The sequence below is a fragment of the Elgaria multicarinata genome, chromosome 9, assembly GCF_023053635.1.
Source record: "Elgaria multicarinata webbii isolate HBS135686 ecotype San Diego chromosome 9, rElgMul1.1.pri, whole genome shotgun sequence".
NCBI classification, from domain to species: domain Eukaryota; kingdom Metazoa; phylum Chordata; class Lepidosauria; order Squamata; family Anguidae; genus Elgaria; species Elgaria multicarinata.
This window is the reverse complement of record NC_086179.1, coordinates 3230355-3252704: the sequence shown is the minus strand read 5'-3', so window position 1 is coordinate 3252704 and position 22350 is coordinate 3230355. Positions and strand designations below refer to the sequence as shown.

The following is a 22350-nucleotide window of genomic DNA, read 5'->3' as shown; positions in this document are numbered from 1 at the left end:
TTCACAGAAAATGTCACCTACACAAGGATTCTTACAGGCTGCAGCCTGGCACTGGAAATAGTTCCTGTTCAAATCAATAGGACTTTCCTTGAGTAACAGACACACAGAATCCGGCTCCATGGCTGCACACTTAAGATCAAATGAGACGTGGAGTAGGAGATTCCATTTTTTACGAAGTTAACCATAATGAATGAGTGTGTGTGTGTGTGTGTGTGTGTGTGTGTGTGTGTGTGAAAGAGAGAGAGAGAGAGAGAGAGAGAGACTAGATTGGGGGAACAGCAGAAAAGATCTGAACCCAACCCACCCACTTAATCTGTAATTCGCTTTGAAGTCCTTGGCAAATTTTGCCGATGACAAAAATTACTTATTTCAAAAGACGTAGCAGAAACAAATCATCTCTGCACTCATGGATAATTCGAGATGCTTCTTGATACAATGAACGAGTTTGCCCAGAAATATATGGGGTGCAATCCTAAGTTTATTTGGAATTGTAGGACTTTACCCCCCTGTCTAAACATGCATAGGATTGCATCCTAAATATTGTGGAGGAGGTATGGGTAACTTGAGACCCTCCACATGTGTGGGCCTATAAGTTACCCAGGCCTAGCCAGCGTAGCCAATGGTATTCATAGGCCAAAACATCTGGAGGGCCACAAGTTGCCCACCCCTGTTGTATAGTACATTTTGCAGCTGTAACCTTCTTTCTGTAGCAATATTCTTCAGCAATATACCACCCTAGGGGCAGTGAGTGAGGAAGAGACTCAGAGGGGCCGTGGCTCAGTGGTGGAGCCCCTGCTTGGTGTGAGGAAGGTCCCCGGTTCGATTCCCAGAGTCTCCAGGTGTTGGTGTTGTTTATTCGTTCAGTCGCTTCTGACTCTTCGTGACTTCATGGACCAGCCCACGCAGTTTTCACGGCCAGTTGCCGTTACCTTCCCCAGGGATCGTATTTAGTCTGACCTCCCTACCATGACCTTCCCATCTTGGGTGTCCCTTCACGGTTTAGCTCATGGCCTCCTTGAGGTGCTCCAGCTCCAGCACCACGACAAGGTAACGATCTCCAGGTAGGGCTGGAAAAATTCCTGATTGAAACCCTGCAGGGCCCTGGCTGCCAGTCAGTGTCAACAACACTGAGCTAATACTACAAACGAGAAGGATCTTGGAATTGTTGTAGATCGCAAGCTGAATAGGAGCCAACAGTGCGCGATAGGGCTGCAAGAAAGGCAAATGCTATTTTGGGCTGCGTTAATAGAAGTCTAGCTTCCAAATCACGTGAGGTCCTGGTTCCTCGCTATTCGGCCCTGGTTCGGCCTCATCTAGAGTATTGCATCCAGTTCTGGGCTCCACAATTCAAGAAGGACGCAGACAAGCTGGAGCGTGTTCAGAGGAGGGCAACCAGGATGAGCAGGGGTCTGGAAACAAAGCCCTATGAGGAGAGACTGAAAGAACTGGGCATGTTCAGTCTGGAGAAGAGAAGATTGAGGGGAGACATGAGAGCACTCTTCAAATACTTAAAAGGTTGTCACACAGAGGAGGGCCAGGATCTCTTCTCGATCCTTCCAGAGTGCAGGACACGGAATAACGGGCTCAAGTTAAAGGAAGCCAGATTCCAGCTGGACATCAGGAAAAACTTCCTGACTGTTAGAGCAGTACGACAATGGAACCAGTTCCCTAGGGAGGTGGTGGGCTCTCCCACCCTAGAGGCCTTCAAGAGGCAGCTGGACAACCATCTGTCAGGGATGCTTTAGGGTGGATTCCTGCATTGAGCAGGGGGTTGGACTCAATGGCCTTGTAGGCCCCTTCCAACTCTACTCTTCTATGATTCTATGGGCCAAGGGTCTGACTCCCGTGTAAGGTAGCTACTGATCTTCCTAGAAAGGACACATGGCGCCCCTCCCTCTCTGCTGCCATGTGGGTGCCCATTCTGTTTGGAAGCACTTTGGAGCGTGGGGTGTTTCCTTCGCCTCTCCCAACATGAGAGATGGTCTTTTAAAGAACATTTTGCCAAGCGGGCAGACAGCAAAGCGCAGGGGATTCCCAACAGGCTGGGCTCTCCTTCGCTTGATGTGGCTGCTTTTTGACCAGTTCTATTTGTTTTCTTCCTCCTTTAATGTTGATCCCATCCCCTGCAGCTGTTCTAGAACCACGATACAACTTTTTCTGCAGTGCTAGCATCCCCTACCCACCCCCGGCCAGGCACTGGAGGCATACAGCATAAATTAGGGTGACCATATGAAACGGAGGACAGGGCTCTTGTAGCTTTAACAGTTGCATAGAAAAAGGATTTTCAGCAGGTGTCATTTGTATGCAGGCAGCATCTGGTGAAATTCCCTTTTCATCGCAATAGTTAAAGGTGCAGGTGCCCTCCTCTCTTTTGTATCTGGTCAAGAGGGCAGGGCTCCTGCAGCTTTAACTCTTACGATGAAGACAGAATTTCACCAGCTGCTACATACATTCAAATGACACCAGCTGAAATTACCTTTTCTATACAAGTTTAAAGATACAGGACCCCTGCCCTCCTTTTCATAGGGTCACCCTACATAAATAATAATAAAAAGTTTAAAAATAGAATAAGTGAAATGTCCACAGTCACATTCCACGTTGTAGACCCCAGGAATAAACAGCAGTGGGTACGATGGACCAAGGGGCTTACTTGGAATAAGGACACTTTATATGGAAGCATCATTCATAAACCTTCGGAACGGACAAGTTCTCCTCTTTTTAAAATTAATTAGAAAGCCCCCATCCCCTCTCTTCCATTCCATGGGAATACTCAAAGCACTCTTCACCCATATCACACGCCCCCGTCAGCCTACGATGAAGCTGAGGGCACACAAATTTAATCCGCATTTTACAAGTTTCTGTCCTTGGTCTACACTCCAGAATCCAGCAAGCCACCGAAGTGGGTGTGCAGAGTTTGCTTGTGTGCCACGTGGACTGACATATAGGAAACCTGGTTGAACCTCTGCTCTCATTGCAGCTCCTTGCAGCTTTACACACACGCAAGGGAAGTAATGTGATACCTTATGGTTCCCAGACTTGCCAGGGCTTCTCTTTCCCCCTCCAAACAAACATCTGGCAGGCCACAACTACAGCTGGCTCGTTGGTCTAGGGGTATGATTCTCGCTTAGGGTGCGAGAGGTCCCGGGTTCAAATCCCGGACGAGCCCTATGCCTCTTTTTAGCTAAGACGACCTGCCAGTTTGAGTCGGAGTTTCTTCTCTGGACTAAGATGTTTAGAAGGGGAATGGAATGAGGTTTGTTTGTTTGTTTGTTCAGATTGAACAGCTGAGGCTGGCGGAGTCCAGAGGATTTAGGATTTCCTGATGCAAATCCTTCAGCCCATGCAGTTTCCTGATTTATTATTATTTATTATTATTTATTACATTTATATACCGCCTGTGGCGTTACACCCCACAAGTCAATTCCAAATGTATGTCTGCAGTTTGTAAGTCTGTGGTTTTTAGAATGTTGGCCTGAGTGGGCGGAGTTAGAATGTCTGGGGAGGGGGAGGAGTCATATATAAGGGAAGGACGGAGGGGATTGTGAGAACTTTTCAGGAGAGCTTTTCAGGGAGACTTTTGAGGTCCTCTTAGAGTCTGTAGTGCTCTCTGTATTGATGGTACTTAAGTTCTGGGAAATTTGAGAGTCATTGTAGAGAGTGGTGTCTTTAGAGTGTGCTGTGCACGTAGTGGAAGTATATTAATCAATACTGATAATAAAGAAAGTTCAAGAGTGATTGTGTGAGAAAAAGGAAAGCGCGAATGTGAATGAGTGACCGGATTGTATGAAAGGTTTCAAAAAGGGTTTTAAATGTTGTTATTTGAAACAAAGCTTATGAACTTTTAAAAATAAATTTTGATAGTTTTGTTTTTAAACTACCACAAAAATCCCACGTGTCTGTTTGGCGTTTATCATCTTAAGTTTACACATTTAACACCCACTCTGACAATCATTCACCTAAGCAGATATAGCTCACAGCGCATTATTATATATATTAAAATCCTTCTCCATTTTAAACCCCTTTCTCCACATAGTTTGGAGGAAGGTGGGCTTTATCCCTTGCCTCAGGCGTATCAAGCAGTGGTGCTTGGCTTGAGCAGGGAGTAGCCTCGGCCGGGTCTGGTGTTCAGAGCCTGTGTCGCCGCATAAGAAGTGGTGGCAGACGGGAGGTCTGGTGTTCAGAGCCTGTGTCGTGGCACCGCCCCATAGCCGAAGCTCTCTGGGTGGTTTACATAGGATAAAAACACTTAAAAACAAGACACAAAAATTTCAAACCACAAAAACATACAATTTTAAACCACAAAAACATACAAAAACAAACCCAGGCTAATCGCATATTGCTAAATGCCTGGGAGAAGAGAAAAGTCTTGACCTGGTGCCGAAAAGATGACAATGTCGGCGCCAGGCGGGCCTCAATGTAATGGAGAAAGAGGGGTGGAAGGTCCCCTTACTCCATTTAGTGGGAGGGTTCTTGCTTCTTTCCCGTCCCACCCCAAACTGACACAGGTACACTGCTTCAAAACAGCAACTTGACATGGAGAAATTGAGCAGGCCAAACTTTTCCTGCCGCGGATGGCGAAAACTGCAGCCACTGTGAAGTCCCTACTTTGACTCTTTCCTCTGGTGTGGGGACTCACTTGGTGGCCTTGGGCAAAAGCCATTTCCTCTCAACTTCAGCCGTGCCGTCTCCCATCCTGGGGTGGCGACCTCTCAGGGGTGGTGGCAAAGATTTCAAGAACGCAATCTTCTCTGAAGCACTCGGAACATCCAAAAGAGCAGCGGCATCAATATTAGCACAGCCTCCCTCGACTTGGTACCCTCTAGGTTTGTTGGAGTACAACTCCCAGCATCCCTCAGCCAGGCTGGGAGTTGTACTCCAACACACCTGAGAGCGCCAGGTTGGAGAAGGCAAGTGCAACATATTAATGGTTTTGCTAGTTTCTACCACTGAAACAGAAAGAAAGTAGGAGATACAGAGAGGGGGGGGGAGGATGAGGGGCTGTTCAGACAACCCGCTAAGCCATGGTTAGGCCGCTAACCCTTTGCAGCAAATGGTCAGTGAGCGTGTGTAAACCGGGGTTATAGAATCATAGAATAGCAGAGTTGGGAGGGACCTACAAGCCCACCGAGTCCAACCCCCTGCTCAATGCAGGAATCCACCTTAAAGCATCCCTGACAGGTGGTTGTCCAGCTGCCTCTTGAAGGCCTCTAGTGTGGGAGAACCCACAAACTCCCTAGATAACTGATTCCATTGTCGTACTGCTCCAACAGTCAGGAAGTTTTTCCTGATGTCCAGCTGGAATCTGGCTTCCTTTAACTTGAGCCCGTTATTCCATGTCCTGCACTCTGGGCCACCGTGGTTAGGAATGGTTCACATGACAAGCTAAGCTATTATGTTTAGCTCAAAACACTTAACCGTCACGGCTTAGCGTATCATCTGAACATGACTAGGGTGACCAACTGTCAGGATTTCCCCGGATTTGTCCTGTTTTTTGTTCTTTCCATGGTGTCAGGGGGGATTTTCTATAATTTTCAATAATGTCCTGGAATGACACACCTTCCTCTTTAAGGCTGCCATTAGCATGGCAGGAGGGAATGACATGCTTTCTTGAGGCACATCATTCCCCCACCCTGAGCTCCAGTTGAGGTCTTAAAGGGGAAAGTGGGTCATTTGTGGACATTATAGAAAAGGCCCCAATTGGAGTGGATGGTGGTGATGCAGAATAAAATCCTTTCCCCTCCTCCACTTCAATCGGGTTCTTTAAGGTGGCGGGGGAATAACGTACTTTCTGCAGGACTCAGAAAGCTGCTTCCCCACACACACACACGGTGTCCTCTTTTTTGGTTTCCCAAATATGGTCACCCTAAACATGACGGTTAGGCCTCATCTAGAGTATTGCGTCCAGTTCTGGGCTCCACAATTCAAGAAGGACGCAGACAAGCTGGAGCGTGTTCAGAGGAGGGCAACCAGGATGATCAGGGGTCTGGAAACAAAGCCCTATGAAGAGAGACTGAAAGAACTGGGCATGTTTAGCCTGGAGGAGAGAAGATTGAGGGGAGACATGATAGCAGTCTTCAAATACTTAAAAGGTTGTCACACAGAGGAGGGCCAGGATCTCTTCTCGATCCTCCCAGAGTGCAGGACACGGAATAACGGGCTCAAGTTAAAGGAAGCCAGATTCCGGCTGGACATCAGGAAAAACTTCCTGACTGTTAGAGCAGTACGACAATAGAACCAATTTCCTAGGGAGGGTGTGGGCTCTCCCACACTAGAGGCAGCTGGACAACCATCTGTCAGGGATGCTTTAGGGTGGATTCCTGCATTGAGCAGGGGATTGGACTTGATGGCCTTTCGATGGGAGGCAAATGATGAGACTTGCTAAGTAATCTACAAAGCTTTAATTAAGCAACAAACATCCCTTCTACCTGAAGAGAGTCTAATCTCTTGGAAACTTCCCCCTTGGCAAAACTATGCAAACTAAGCAAGACAATTGTCTGCTCAAGAAGAATAGCAAGCCTCTTCCCAAAAGCCTTTAACTTCAGAGAACCTGGTGCGGAGGCAGGTTCTGACGCAATCCTAGTTGGACAGACTTTCTCACGCCTTCCTTCCACCCCGTGCGTTTGAGCTTCCGGCGGACCCTAGCATCAGCTAGCTTATTGGGAAGCTCACTTCCGGAAGAAAGCTCACTTCCCACTGAGTGTGTAGGATTTGACCTTGAGGAGATAAGCTCTGGAGAGGGCTGACTCCCAGCTGGGGAATCGCCTGTGGGAGCTTCCTCCCCCACTGGTCCAGGCTGGCTGGTGTCTGGCACCGCCTCCTCTATTTCCGAATCTGAGTCTGATTGATTACCTGAAACATATTTTCCCAAAACAGGGGCAGTAAGGTTAGACATGACACCTACATTCCTGCCTTGTAATCAGTGCTTTGATTACTGGCCTCCGCTTAGGGTGAAGAGAGACTGAAAGAACTATGCCCTTATCTGGACAGAGATGGCCTAGCTACAGTTATCCATGCTCTGATAACCTCTCGCTTGGATTACTGCAATGCGTTATACGTGGGGCTGCCTTTGAAAGTGGTCTGGAAGCGTCAGCTGGTACAAAACAGGGCAGCCCGTTTACTAACAGGGACTGGCCAGCGAGATCACATTACGCCAGTCATTTTCCAGCTTCATTGGCTGCCAGTCCAGGTCCGGGCCGGATTCAAAGTGCTGGTATTGACATTTAAAGCCCTAAATGGTTTGGGGCCAGGTTATCTGAAGGAATGCCTCCTCCCATATGTACCTACCCGGACCTTAAGATCATCTACAGGAGCCCTTCTCCGTGAGCCCCTGCCAAAGGAAGTGAGGCAGGTGGCTACTAGAAGGAGGGCCTTCTCCGCTGTGGCACCCCGGTTGTGGAACGAGCTCCCCAGAGAGGTCCGCCTGGCGCCTACACTGTACTGCTTTCGTCGCCAGCTGAAGACCTTTTTATTCACTCAGTATTTTAACACTTAATTTTAACTTAAATTTAAATCTTACTGTTTTAACTCTGTATTTTAATCTTATATCAATTTTGCTGTGTGGTTTTCTCCTGGTTGCGCTTTTTATACTGTATTTCATAATTGTGTTTTTAACCTGTTGGATGTTTTTTGTGGTTTTAATTTTTGTGAACCGCCCAGAGAGCTTCGGCTATTGGGCGGTATAAAAATGTAACAAATAAATAAATAAATAAAAATAAATAAAAACTGGGCATGTTTAGCCTGGAGAAGAGAAGATTGAGGGGAGACATGAGAGCACTCTTCAAGTACTTAAAAGGTTGTCCCACAGAGGAGGGCCAGGATCTCTTCTCCATCCTCCCAGAGTGCAGGACATGGAATAACGGGCTCAAGTTAAAGGAAGCCAGATTCCGGCTGGACATCAGGAAAAACTTCCTGACTGTTAGAGCAGTACGACAATGGAATCAGTTCCCTAGGGAGGTGGTGGCCTCTCCCACCCTAGAGGCATTCAAGAGGCAGCTGGACAACCATCTGTCAGGGTTGCTTTAGGGTGGATTCTTGCATTGAGCAGGGGGTTGGACTCGATGGCCTTGTAGGCCCCTTCCAACTCTGCTATTCTTTGATTCTATGATTCTATGACAATGGTCCAGATTGGTGATACTGTTACTGTCCCCCTCACTTCCAGTGCTGAGTTACAAGTACTGAGATTTTTGCAGAGTTTTTTTTAGAGCCAACAAATCCTTCCCTCCATGGCCGGCTGCCTCTGGTGCCCTCGCTTCACCCTCCGGGTGTGGCTGTAGACACCCGGCCAGCGACAGGTTCCTTAACTCCAGAGAACACCCGGAGAAGCTTGCTTTTGCGTGTGACCTTGGGGGACAAAGGCAGCGGACGGCCAGCCCATGGATAAGTCAGTGAAGGGGCCCGTGTTTCTGTGTGGTAGGGCAGGCACATGGTGGCACCAGGCCACAGGGAAGCATGTGGAGGGATGTTCAGAGAGGAAACCATGGCCCAGTAATCCAATTGGGTCAATCCCATTTCCTTTCGTTGGGCGGCTTTTCACAAGTGGGTAACGAGGTCAGGGACATGGCGAGAGTTGTCAGCTTGGTCTTTCACAACCACCACGGCTGTGCATTCTCCTCCACCATCTTCTGGCCTGTTCTTCTGTGGGCGCCCAGGGGACATTTATTTCATAAAAGAGTGCCAGGGGAGGGATTATTCCACTGGTGCCATTGTTTGAGGCCAAACCTGACAAGGAAGCCATTTTACAATGGACCAAGGCTGCCATTTTATTTCCCAGAATGCCTCAAGGAGGCACGCCCTTCTGGATTAAACCCTAAAAAAAATCAACGTTCTCAACTAGGTGCCCTCAGATGTGTTGTCCAACAACTCCCATCATCCCCAACCAGCATGGCCCCCATAGGCCCTTGTAGCTCAACATGTCTGGAGAACACTAGGTTGGGAAAGGCTGCCCTAAATCAACAGGATTTCTGAAATAATTAACAGGAAGTGCCTTGGGCCTGAGTCCATCAAGGGCGAAAGCAGGTCCTCACAGACAGCTGATGTACGCCATTGGCCTCTTTGACTATCAAGGCAGGTTATTGTGTTTCTTGAGCTCTGATTGGCCTTCGATGCCCACCAGCTTGTGATTGGACGAGCAGCCCTTTATAACAAGTTCCTGTTGAGGCTCACCTTAGGAATTCTGACTGATTTCTGTCTGGATGACCACCGTACTTGCTTGCTTGACCCTCATGTTATTGTTCCTCAGCAGGGTTGCCAACTGACCAGCAAAAACTAGCCTGGTCTGTTCTTGTGCCATTAACAGTTCTGGATGGGATTGCACTTACCCTGAAGGAGCAGGTTCGTAGCTTGGGGGTTCTTTTAGATCCATCATTGTCACCTGAGGCTCAGATGACCTCGGTGGCACGGAGTGCCTTCTACAAACTCCGGTTGGTGGCCCAGCTACGCCCCTATCTGGACAGGGATAACCTGGCTTCAGTTGTCCATGCTCTGGTAACCTCCAAGTTAGATTACTGCAATGCCCTCTACGTAGGGCTGCCTTTGAAGGTGGTTCAGAAGCTGCAGCTCATGCAAAATGCAGTGGCCAGATTGATTTCGGGAACCAGAAGGTTCGACTGTATAACACCTGCTCTGGTCCGCTTGCACTGGCTGCCTGTATGTTTCCGCCGTGAGAGCCTTTTTTGGCTGAATGGCGGCATAAAAATCCTTAAATAAAATAAATAAATGAAAAAATGTTTCTGAGCCCAATAAAAGGTGCTGGTTTTGACCTATAAAGCCTTACAAGGCTTGGGACCACAACACCTGATGGAACGCCTCTCCCGACGTGAATCTACCCGGTCACTACATTCAACATCTAAGGCCCTCCTCTGGGTGCCTACTCCGAGAGAGGCTCGGAGTGTGGCAACAGGGACAGGGCCTTTTCGGTGGTGGCCCCCAGACTGTGGAACGATCTCCCTGACGAGGCTCGCCTGGCGCCAACGCTGCTATCTTTCCGGTGCCAGGTTAAGACTTTCCTCTTTGCCCAGGCATATGGCGGCACATCTTAATCACCCACATGTTTAGTTTAACGGTTTTTAATGCTTTATGTGTGTATGTTCTGTGTTTTAGAATTTTTAATTTTGTATACTTGTTTTTATCTCAATTTTGGAATTTCTGTAAACCGCCCAGAGAGCCATGGCTATGGGGGCGGCATATAAGTGTAATAAATAAATTAGTAAATAATTAAATAAATAAACAGCAGCTTGATATCCAGAGATCAGCAGGTGAACGGGGAAAACATATCGCTTTGCTAAGCTCTGAACATGAAGCCACTGTTAAAAAAAAAAGGCATAGTTGCACAGGCCAGCTGAAAAGCTGGCAACCTTAGCTCCAGTTCCCCCTACCTCCCGATCATAGCGCAGGGGCTGTCTCCCTCGCCAACGACCTACACTCAAGTCCTGTCCCGACTAAGAGAACAGCCCAGTAGGGACTGTCTCCTGGGTGGGTGGGGACTCCTGTTGCATTCCTGTGCTTGCAGGTGTGCCTCGTGGTCCATTTGGGAGACGTGCAGCGCCTGGAGACCTCCCTCTGTTACAGTTGGGGGACCAAATGCAACCTCCCCTCCCCTCCTTGGCCCATTGCCTCCCTGCCCCAGGCTGGTGCCCATTTCTCACTCCTTCGGCACTGCTGGGGTTTCTGACCCCCGAGCTGTTGTTCCTGAGGGCAAATCGGAGCCTGGCCCGGGGACTTCTCTGCCCTGGGGAAGCGCGAGGGATAACAGCCCCACCCCGGGAAGGATGAGCAGGCGAAAGCGGCTTAAGGCGAGGCGATTGCTCCAGCCCCTTGACCCAGGGGTGGGGCTGAGAGATAGAGAGGGGATTAAGGGCAAACTGATTACCCCCAAACTCTCCTCCACTTCCCCTCTGGGATTTGGGTAATCACCAAGCTGAGGCGGTCTGAGCACTCCCAGGGCTGAGCCTGATGCAATTCAAGCGGATGAAAATGTGGCATCTTTTAGACGCCTCTGGAAGACATCTAAAGAAGTCTTCAGCCAGGGCTTTCTCCGGGCCGTAAGCAAACTCATTGTGCCCCTGCTCCTTTACTGTAGCTGGAAACGTTCTTACGCTGTGTTTTAACGCTGTGTTTATAGTATTGTATTTTAATGTGGTGGACTGCTGAGAGATTCTGTTATATTCGAAGGTATATAAATGTTACAAATAAATAAATATATAAAAGACAAAGTCAGGATCTGCATTAATAGAAGTATAGCTTCCAAATCACGGGAGGTACTGGTTCCTCTCTATTCGGCCCTGGTTAGGCCTCATCTAGAGTATTGCGTCCAGTTCTGGGCTCCACAATTCAAGAAGGATGCAGACAAGCTGGAGCGTGTTCAGAGGAGGGCAACCAGGATGATCAGGGGTCTGGAAACAAAGCCCTATGAAGAGAGACTGAAAGAACTGGGCATGTTTAGCCTGGAGGAGAGAAGATTGAGGGGAGACATGAGAGCACTCTTCAAATACTTAAAAGGTTGTCACACAAAGGAGGGCCAGGATCTCTCCTCGATCCTCCCAGAGTGCAGGACACGGAATAACGGGCTCAAGATAAAGGAAGCCAGATTCCAGCTGGAAATCAGGAAAAACTTCCTGACTGTTAGAGCAGTACGACAATGGAATCAGTTACCTAGGGAGGTTGTGGGCTCTCCCACACTAGAGGCATTCAAGAGGCAGATGGAGAACCACCTGTCAGGGATGCTTTAGGGTGGATTCCTGCATTGAGCAGGGGTTGGACTCGATGGCCTTGTAGGCCCCTTCCAACTCTGCTATTCTATGATTCTATGATTCTATGATCAGGCATTCCTGAGCAACATGGCGCGGGCAATGTTTTGACGATGCCTGTTGCATCCTATAAATGTCATTCGGCGTCCCCACAAGCAAACAACGCCCCCTCAGATCTGTCCAAGCCTTCTCCTGCCAGCTTACTGCTGGAAGGCCACCTCGATTTGATGTGCTCTTTGGTCCAGGGGGTCATCTTGACGACGGCGCATTGGAGCTGCGACCTTTGCCCTTGAAGGTGCTGCCGTTTACTGCAAACTGCTGCTTTGGGGGCAAATTGCAGCCACCGAAGGCTACTGAGCAAGCAGCTTTGCACCGCTGTGGAAACGCAATGATTATTTGAGCCCTGGTTACCCATCAAGCTGGTATTATTTCTTTGTTTGTGTGTTTGTTTATTGTTGTTTATTCGTTCAGTCGCTTCCGACTCTTCGTGACTTCATGGACCAGCCCACGCCAGAGCTTTCTGTTGCCCGTCGCCACCCCTAGCTCCCCCAAGGTCAAGTCTGTCACCTCCAGAATATCATCCCTCCATCTTGCCCTTGGTCGGCCCCTCTTCCTTTTGCCTTCCACTTTCCCTAGCATCAGCCTCTTCTCCAGGGTATCCTGTCTTTTCATTATGCGGCCAAAGTACTTCAGTTTTGCTTTTAATACCATTCCCTCAAGTGAGCAGTCTGGCTTTATTTCCTGGAGTCTGGCCTGGTTGGATCTTCTTGCAGTCCAAGGCACTCTCAGAATTTTCCTCCAACACCACAGTTCAAAAGCATCTATCTTCCTTCGCTCAGCCTTCCTTATGGTCCAGCTCTCGCAGCCATAGGTTACTACGGGGAATACCGTTGCTTTAACTATGCGGACCGTTGTTGTCAGTGTGATGTTTGTTTATTGCAGTTATTTAGATCTCACCTTTCAGGACACAAATCCTTTTGAGATCACAGACAAGTGACATCGACAGTTATCAACATGCCCACTGCAAAACTGCCCACTTGCGGAGCTGCACATGCATGGGGACATGCAGTGGAGGCTGGTGGACCCAATGTCAGTGGGGCGGTAATTCGCTTTGGGTTTCAGCCCTTTAGCGTTCTGATTGGTTCGGACTAAAACCTGGAGCGGATTCACCGCCCGTCTGACATTGGAGCCACCAGCCTCTACCGGGTCCGTGCAACACTGAATGGCCACATATTACCTGAAGAAACATAAAAGCCAGTACCGAACGTTAGGATGTTTTAATAATGTATACTATGTTTTTAATTCAGTTTTATGTATGTTATACTTGTTGTTCCCTGCCTCAATGCAAACGGAGAGGCGGGTAAGAAATAAATTTTATTATTATTATTATTACAACACCAATTTGTTCAAAAGAAGATGGCCAGCGCCTCCTGCTGCTCTTCAGACTTTCCCTCTTGACGGATTATTTGTGGAAAGAAAAATAAGAGAGAGAGGAAGAAAAGGAGGGAGAGTTACCAATGGAAGACGGCGACGTCATCTGGACCCCAATAGAGTTCCGTGAATGAGGCTGGACGATTGAGCCGGTTTCCTAATGGCCAGGGCATTATTTTTCTTTTCTATCAAATAACGGAGAAGATCTATGGGATATTTGTTGCTCTTGATCTTTGGTGGGCCTTTTTCCCTGCCTCCCCTCGCCACCCGCACCTCATGAAACAGGTAAAACAGAGGAAGGCCAGGATCTCTTCTCGATCCTCCCAGAGTGCAGGACACGGAATCATGGGCTCAAGTTAAAGGAAGAGATTCCGGCTGGACATCAGGAAAAACTTCCTGACTGTTAGAGCAGTATGACAATGGAACCAGTGACCTAGGGAGGTTGTGGGCTCTCCCACCCTAGAAGCCTTCAAGAGGCAGCTGGACAACCACCTGTCAGGGACGCTTTAGGGTGGATTCCTGCATTGAGCAGGGGGTTGGACTCGATGGCCTTGTAGGTCCCTTCCTACTTTGCTATTCTATGATGCTATGATGTTCCCAAAAGTGGCAGATGTGCCCAGTCCGTTCAACCAGCAAGCAACTGGTTGAACGGACTGGTTGGGGGAAGGGGGCGGGGCCCTCTGGGCTTCCACACCCCTGATCTAGGCGGTGCTGAGTCTGCACGTCCGCTGATGTGGGGGGTGTGCGCGCGCGCGCGTGTGTGTGTGTGTGTGCGTGCGTGCGCTCCAAGCATCTGTCTGTGCCTGTGAACAGGCGTGCGCACGGGTGTCGGGATAGGCGCGCTCGGCCATCTGGAGCGCTGGACGTGCGTTTTATGCCCTGCGCACCTGGGTTTGAGGGATGCCTGGATGCCGCGCTGGAAGAGAACGGGGGTCATGGACCTTCCCCGGCCGGCGACATCCGTTTGCGCTGGGCTGGGTGTGAGCAGAGCTGCCCCCTGCCAGAACCGCGCAGGCCCCTGGGGCTGCCGCTTTGGGCGCATGGCGCTGGCAGGCAGCCTCACCTGTCCCAGGTGCGTGCGTGCGTGCGCCTGGGCGCCCGCATCCCTGCGGGGCTGTGTGTGCTTGCGCCGGCCTCCGCCTGCACAGCTGCCAAACCGTGGCTGGGGGCGCGCGTCTCCTGCCAGCCCGGGGGTGGGCCCAGCCTGCTCCTCCTCCGCCTCCCCCCTCCTCTCCCCTCCCCGCCTCCCCCCTCCCTTCTGTCTGCTGCTTGCTCCAGGAGGAGCGGCCATGGAAGCGGTCGGGATGCAGCTGCCGCCGCCCCCACCGGGGAGGAGGAAGGAAAGAACAGGTCAGTGGGGGGGGGGGATGCAGCCAGCGCACCCCCTCTCCTGCAAAAGACCCCCCTCCTGCACCCCATTTCCTTCCCCTCCATCCTACCTTGCATGACCCAGCCCAGCCTTCCTGCTCCCCCCAGCCCCCGCTTTCTCTCCCTCCGTCTTGGTCCCCTGCTCTGTAGCTGCCCTTCCCCATTCCCCATCGCAGAGGGCAACGTTGTCTCTTCTCTTGCCCCACCGTCAGGATGCATTTCAAGAAAAAAAAAAAAAAAACCCCACCCTCGTCCCCGCAAGCCGTTCTCTGGGCCCCTCCCCACCCACCTTGTGTTGATGACATCATAGGGATGATGTCATCTGGCAGGCGCTTTCATACCAGCCTTCTCCCCCACCTGGGGCCCTCCGGATGGGTTGGATGGGGGATGCTGGGAGATGTAGTCCAAACCATCTGGAGGGTGCCAGGTTGGGCCAGAGGCTCCTGCCTCTCAGTATTTCTGGGCTGGAAAGCAATGATTCCTGCGCTGAGCAGGGGGTTGGACTCGATGGCCTTATAGGCTCCCTGCCCAACTCTACTATCCTATGATTCTATGACTCCAAAGATGATAGGTGCTGTAATCCGACACACTGTAAGGTCGAGGGATGCTGCTCTCTTCTTTTCTGAGCACTCACAGAAGCAGAAAGAATTCCCTGCTCCATTAGATATGGGATTCCCACCCCCCACCCCCGTCTTCCCTTAAATGTACCCATGGAAGCTTCAGCCAAAGAATGGTTTCTCCATGTTGCCAGTGGGATTGTCATTCCCCCCCCAACACACACATGCACACACACACTTGCACACACACACTTGCACTCTCCTTTTCCAAATGGCAAATGACCCAGTTATGTAATGCACATTTAGCAAGCTCCAGGAGAGAGTTGGGACGCAGTCGTTGGAGATTTGGGAGGGAAGGAGTGGGGGGAGCTATGCAGAAAGAAGGTCTCCCATTTGGAAGAAATGGAAAGGGAAGGTTAATGCAGTGGAGCCAGGCAAGGAGAGAAGCCCTGGGCCTCCCCGCCTCCCCTCCACACAAGGATTTTACCCCCTCCTCACGCTCTGCAGCATCTGCCCCACAATATGGAGAAATCCGAGTTCCCAGCTTCACTGACAAACCCAACAACAACAGCACACACACACCCCAACCGAGTTCATCTTTTCTCTATTGGAACCCAGGCGTCCTGGCCTTGGCTTCTCCACTCCAGAGTAAATTCAAGGATCCAGTATTCTAGTCCCGTTCCCCCGCCCCTGCCTTTGCTAGACATCTTTCTCCTCTGGGGCTTAATCTGAGCCGAGGCTCAGGTCTGGACGAGACCAGTTTCTAAATTCACTCGATTCATGGTAGCCAAGCGGAACCTCCAGGTTCATAGCCAGCATTCTTCTAAATCCCAGGTTTTGGAGCCAAACAAGAGGGGAAAGGCCCTTGCTTTACGCACTGCTTGTGGATGTTTGGCTGTCCCCACTTGGAGACAGTATGCTGGGCTAGACAAAGTTTTGGTCTGATCCAGCAAGGGAGTCATGGGGTTCTTTGTCTTATTCTAGACTTGCAAGCTGCATAGAGAAAAGACAGACCTGAAGAAGAAGAAAACCTTGGTGTGTGTGTGTGTGTGTGTGTGTGTGTGCAGGTAGTGGATTTGCTTGGCAGGTATAATGTGACCTATGCAATACCTATCAAGAGGAAGCTCTTTAGCAAGACTCCTGTGCTTTAAAGATTCTGTGTTGTGCTGCCTTATGCTGTTGTGGGTACAGCAGGTTAAAAACTGAATTGAGAGGATTCTTTGATCACACCATTCTAGTGCAGAAATCTCTGTGTGTCTCTGTGCAGAAACTGGGACCGCAAAAGTGTAAGTAGAATTTTCGTACTTCGACACAGAAACCAGAATCCTGAAAGCCAATCTAGATGCAGGAGGTCTGTGATTGGATCTCTTGATGTCTTTTGCTTTGCATAAAAGCTGGTGCAGGAAGCCCCAAATGGAATCAGAGCTGACGGAACTGCAAGTACAAGGATTCAAAATTTCCCCTATCATTTCCCTGACCAAAATCTCTCCCCCAAAGCTGCTATTAGCCATGACTGGGGCGGGGGGAACATGGGTTCCAAGAAAATAAGTTTAAGGGGCCATATTCCCAAACAAGATTCCGGCTGGACATCAGGAAAAACTTCCTGACTATTAAGAACAGTACGACAATGGAATCAGTTGCCTGGTGAGGTTGTGGGCTCTCCCACCCTAGAGGCCTTCAAGAGGCAGCTGGACAACCATCTGTCAGGGATGCTTTAGGGTGGATTCCTGCATTGAGTAGGGGGTTGGACTCGATGGCTTTGTAGGCCCCTTCCTACTCTGCTATTCTATGATTCTATAAGTGTGTATCGGTCTGCAGCCATGCAAACAGATCCATGCATCTTTACAAGGAGGTAAGTCCCACTGACATCGCGGGATACTTGCTCGTATTAGATTTCAGCTTTCAAAGTGTGGGCTGTTGCTGTGCTGACCGCATGGCTGCCACTGAAAATGGCAGTGGTGCGTCTGATTTCCCGCTTCATCCCCTCTGTGAGATCTGGTACAATTTCCCTTGCCTCGTGGAGTTACAGCATCCCGTGGAGGGGGTAAAATGGAATATTGTGACATAGTGATACAAGGTAAGTCACACTAGGTCAGCCTTCCCCTGCCTGAGGCTCTCCATTTGTGTTGTCTGGGGATTGCTGCGAGCGGTCGTCCCAACACATATGGAAGGCTCCAAGTTTGGGAAGGCCGCACTGGATGTTACAGATCAAGAAGAAGCCGTGGCTGCCATTTTTGACAGGAGCTGTGCGTTTTTAAGCCAGATGTGGTTTGTGGACAAAGACTGTGAAGCTTGTAGTAGGGGGTGAGAGGGGAGACAGGAAGCAAGATTTACAGGGACCAGGTGATGGGGCTTCAGTGCTCTGTACAGCTCTTGGAGAGGACTCCTAGACCTCTGGCAAGGCGTAGGGTTTCCATACGGCAGTTCCAGGCTGAACCTCTGCTGTGGCCAGCTGAAATGGATCTTGGATAGGCGGCCTGAGGAAGAATCATAGAATAGTACAGTAGGAAGGGGCCTATAAGGCCATCGAGTCCAACCCCCTGCTCAATGCAGGAATCCACCCGAATGCATCCCTGACAGATGGTTGTCCAGCGGCCTCTTGAAGGCCTCTAGGGTGGGAGAGCCCACAACCTCCCTAGGTCACTGATTCCATTGTTGTACTGCTCTAACAGTCAGGAAGTTTTTCCTGATGTCCAGCTGGAATCTGGCTTCCTTTAACTTGAGCCCGTTATTCCGTGTCCTGCACTCTGGGAGGATCGAGAAGAGATCCTGGCCCTCCTCTGTGGGACAACCTTTTGAGTATTTGAAGAGTGCTCTCATGTCTCCCCTCCATCTTCTCTTCTCCAGGCTAAACATGCCCAGTTCTTTCAGTCTCTCTTCATAGGGCTTTGTTTCCAGACCCCTGATCATCCTGGTTGCCCTCCTCTGAACCCCCTCCAGCTTGTCTGCGTCCTTCTTGAATCGTGGAGCCCAGAACTGGACGCAATACTCAAGATGAGGCCTAACCAGGGCCTGAACCTTTGAGAGACAGTCAAGGTTCAGGACTGGTGTCAGGGTCAGGCATGGTTGGCCACCTGTCAAGAGCCACACCCCAATTGGGGCCCACTGACCGGAGCCCTCCTGCAGCTGCTCTTCCCCTTCCCCACGGCACCGTGCTCGTTCACCTGCCTCTTGCGCTGCCTGCCTGCCAAGCAATCAAGAAGTAGCAATGACAAGACAGAGGAGAAGGAACAAGAGCAGCAGGTGACCGTGGTGGTGAGAAGCAGTGGCAGCTGGTGACTCCGTCAGTGGGGCTGTAAATTCAATCTGAATTCCACTCAGAAACCGTTGGAATTCTAAAGTTGCTCTCCAAGGTGCTGAACCCAGTCCTCAAAACAGGTTCAGCACCTCAGAGAGCTCCTTTAGAGTCCTGACTGAAACCCAGAGCGGATTCTTTCAGCTCCACTGACTTTGGACCCACCAGCCTCCACTGGAGAAGGTAGATCCGCTGAGGGAGGGTGCCCACGGAGGGGGTCTTGTCCACGGGGCCCCCAAAACCTGGAGCCGGAATTCTCTACAGCACTGGCCTTGATGGCCAGATGGCCTTTGGAAATTCATCATTAGCAGCAGAAGCACAACAAATGATGTGAAACCAGTATGTGTGCAGCACACACAGGGAAATCTCCTTCATTTGCCTAATGCCATACAGGTTGCAGAGTTCAGCCATCCGTATAGTGCGTGATCTAAATGGAGATACATGGTTAGAAACAGAAACAAATGAATTAATCAAGTAAATGTAGAGAGAATCGGAAGCTATCTTATCCAGAGGGTGCTACTAAATGAGGCTTGTGTTGTCTGGACGCCCTGCCTCGAACACAGAACTGTGTGGGTGCGGGCGTGTTGAGGAAAGGAACTGTGGTGGTATAAGACGGACGGTGCATGTGTGAAAGGCAGCAGAGGCTGGTGGCTCTGATGCCAGTGGGGCAGTGAATCTGCTCTGAGTTTCAGTCAGGACTCTAAAGGAAGATGGATTGCTCTTTAGAGTTCTGACTAAAACTCAGAGCGGATTCACCGCCCCTCTGGCATCGGAGCTACAAGCCTCCATGGGTGGAAGGTCTCAAGTGTTCTTGTTGGTATCTCCAGTTAGAAGGAAAACAAGACAGACTTGGCCAGGAACTTAGAGAGCCCTTGCCCAGCAAAGCAGACAATATCAGGCTACGTGGACCAATGATCGATCTCAGTATTAAAAGAGAATAGCTTTGTATGAAGAAGGTTTCCAGCTCCATCCTTGGTAGTCCCAGTTAAAAAGGTAATCATGCATAACTGCGCCTGATTATGGAATTCATAGAATCATAGAATAGTCGAGCTGGAAGGGGCCCATGAGGCCATCGAGTCCAACCCCCTGCTCAATGCAGGAATCCACCCTAAAGCATCCCTGACAGATGGTTGTCCAGCTGCCTCTTGAAGACCTCTAGTGTGGGAGAGGCCACGACCTCCCTAGGTAACTGGTTCCATTGTGGTACTGCTCTAACAGTCAGGAAGTTTTTCCTGATGTCCAGCCAGACTGCCTTTCAAATGGAGGACACCTTCAAACTGGAGGGCAGTCCTCTGGCATACCTTCAAATAGAGGACTGTCCTCTGTAAAAGAGGACACCTGGCCATTGTCTGATGTGATTATAGCAGCTCCTTGGATCCTTGGGTTATACAGATGCCTTCATCAGACTGGAAGGAAAGGAACCCAAGGGTTGGCAGAATCTTATTTATTTATATATTTATTTATTACATTTTTATACCGCCCAATAGCTGAAGCTCTCTGGGCGGTTCACAATCTTGTTAGCCACATGCTGTCGTGCCCCCAAAGCACCTGCATGAACAGACTTCCCATGCAATAAATGGAGTGTTCTTGAAGGGGGAAGCGTTGCGCAGTTGCGTGTGCAGAGAAGCCTGAACTCATCAGAAATGACAGGATGGAGGTTGTATACGTTTGCTGCTGCCAGGGCCTGAGCTGCACAGGCTTCGTTAAAAGAGCAATTTACTGCACAGGTCCATTCGAACATCAGAAGAGCCCTGATGCTGGGTCAGACCCAGGGTCCATCTAGTCCAGCACTCTGTTCACACAGGGGCCAACCAGCCGTCGGCCAGGGATGAACAAGCAGGACATGGTGCAACAGCACCCTCCCACCCATGTTCCCCAGCAACTGGGGCACACAGGCTTACTGCCTCGATACTGGAGATAGCATACTTAGGGCTAGTAGCCATGGATAGCCTTCACCTCCAGGAATTTATCTAGCCCCCTTTTAAAGCCATCCAAATGGGTGGCCATCACTACCTCTTGTGGTAGTGAGTTCCATAATTTAACTATGTGCTGCGTGAAGAAGGCCTTCCTTTTATTTGTCCTGGATCTCCCACCCATCAGCTTCATGGGAGATGACCCCCATTGGGTTCTAATGTTATGGGAGAGGGAGAAAAAATGTCTCCCTCTCCACATTCTCCATACTATGCATAATTTTGTACACCTCTGTCATGTCTCCCCTCAGCCTCCTTTTTTCCAAGCTAAACAAGCCCAGCTGATGCAACCTTCCCTCGCAGGGGAGATGCTCCAGCCCCTGAATCATTTTAGTTGCCCTTTTCTGCACTTTTTCCAGCTCTATAATATCCCTTTTTAGGTGTGGTGACCAGAACTGTACACAGTATTCTAACTGTGGTGGCACCATAGATTTCTATAAGGGCAGTATGATACCGGCAGTTTTATTCTCAATTCCTTTTCTTATGATGCCTAACAAGGAGTTTGTCTCCTTTACAGCGGCTGCACCCTGGGTGGACATTTTCATCGAGCTTTTCCACCACAATCCCAAGATCTCTTTCTTGTTCGGTCACCGCCAGCTCAGATCCCATTAGGTTATACTTGAAGTTGGGCACAACATTGTCAACATCCAGGACGTCACCCGCATTATCCCCTAGAAATTGCGCTTTAAAAAACAACGACAGATAATGTAATATCCAGGAAGAGGATATTACATTACGTGTTCAGGGGAGGGCAACCAGGATGATCAGAGGTCTAGAAACAAAGCCCTATGAAGAGAGACTGAAAGAACTGGGCATGTTTAGCCTGGAGAAGAGAAGATTGAGGGGAGACATGATAGCAGTCTTCAAATACTTAAAAGGTTGTCACACAGAGGAGGGCCAGGATCTCTTCTCGATCCTCCCAGAGTGCAGGACACGGAATAACGGGCTCAAGTTAAAGGAAGCCAGATTCCGGCTGGACATCAGGAAAAACTTCCTGACTGTTAGAGCAGTGCGACGGTGGAATCAGCTACCTAGGGTGGTTGTGGGCTCTCCCACACTAGAGGCCTTCAAGAGGCAGCTGGACAACCATCTGTCAGGGATGCTTTAGGGTGGATTCCTGCATTGAGCAGGGGGTTGGACTCGATGGCCTTGTAGGCCCCTTCCAACTCTGCTATTCTATGATTCTATGATTCTATGAAACAGTGTGCTATAATTAGGTCACTAGATGGCGATGCCACATTAAAGTGAATGGAAGTGAACGGAGCACACAGAGAAAGGAAGTATTCAGTTCCAAACCACGTGGTTTCGCGTGACTGCCCGTGTAATGGTGCCAATCACAATCCCAGAAATAAAATGGAAGTAGAAAGCCCTGGTAAGGCAGTGGGATTTTTTTAAAAAAATGTAGACAAACTTGTAGTTTGTAGAATTGTTGAATGGTTGCATTTCTTACCAACAGGCTGGGTTTCCTTTAAGAATATAAGAACATAGAATCATAGAATAGTAGAGTTGGAAGGGGCCTACAAGGCCATCGAGTCCAACCCCCTGCTCAATGCAGGAATCCACCCTAAAGCCTACCTGACAGATGGTTGTCCAGCTGCCTCTTTGAATGCCATGTTGAATCCATCTAGTCCAGCACTCTGTTCACAGAGAGGCCAACCAGCTGTTGGCCAGGGACCCACAAACCAGGACATGGTGCAACAGCACCCTCCCGCCCATGTTCCCCAGCAACTGGTGTGCACAGGCTTACTGCCTCAAATACTGGAGATAGCACGCAACCATCAAGGCTAGTAGCCTTCATCGATGGCCTTCACCTCCATCTGTTGTCTTTGAAGCGGTGAGATTTATTTATTTATTTAAAAGCGCTCAAGTCTGGAATCCAGAAAGATACACTTTTCACATTCAGGATCTCCGAGATGATCACAGCAGGGCCTGTGGTCCATTTGTGGTTCTGGGGTATAAAGTGAAAGGAATCAGCATTAATCTCG

At 49.7% G+C, this 22350-nt stretch overlaps 1 protein-coding gene and 1 non-coding gene across 2 annotated transcripts in view; both read left to right on the top strand.

Moving 5' to 3' along the window:
- The first annotated feature begins 3094 nt into the window (after positions 1–3094).
- On the top strand, positions 3095–3166 carry TRNAP-AGG (transfer RNA proline (anticodon AGG)). Its single transcript has one exon. It is a non-coding gene; the product is annotated as a tRNA-Pro (tRNA).
- An 11257-nt stretch (positions 3167–14423) lies between these two features.
- CCDC136 (coiled-coil domain containing 136) overlaps positions 14424–22350 on the top strand; it is a 45852-nt gene continuing 37925 nt past the window's right edge. Inside the window, exon 1 of the mRNA XM_063134497.1 lies at positions 14424–14525. Within this exon, the coding sequence (XP_062990567.1) occupies positions 14465–14525 (61 nt within the window). The 5' untranslated portion in view covers positions 14424–14464. The remainder of the gene's footprint in view (positions 14526–22350) is intronic.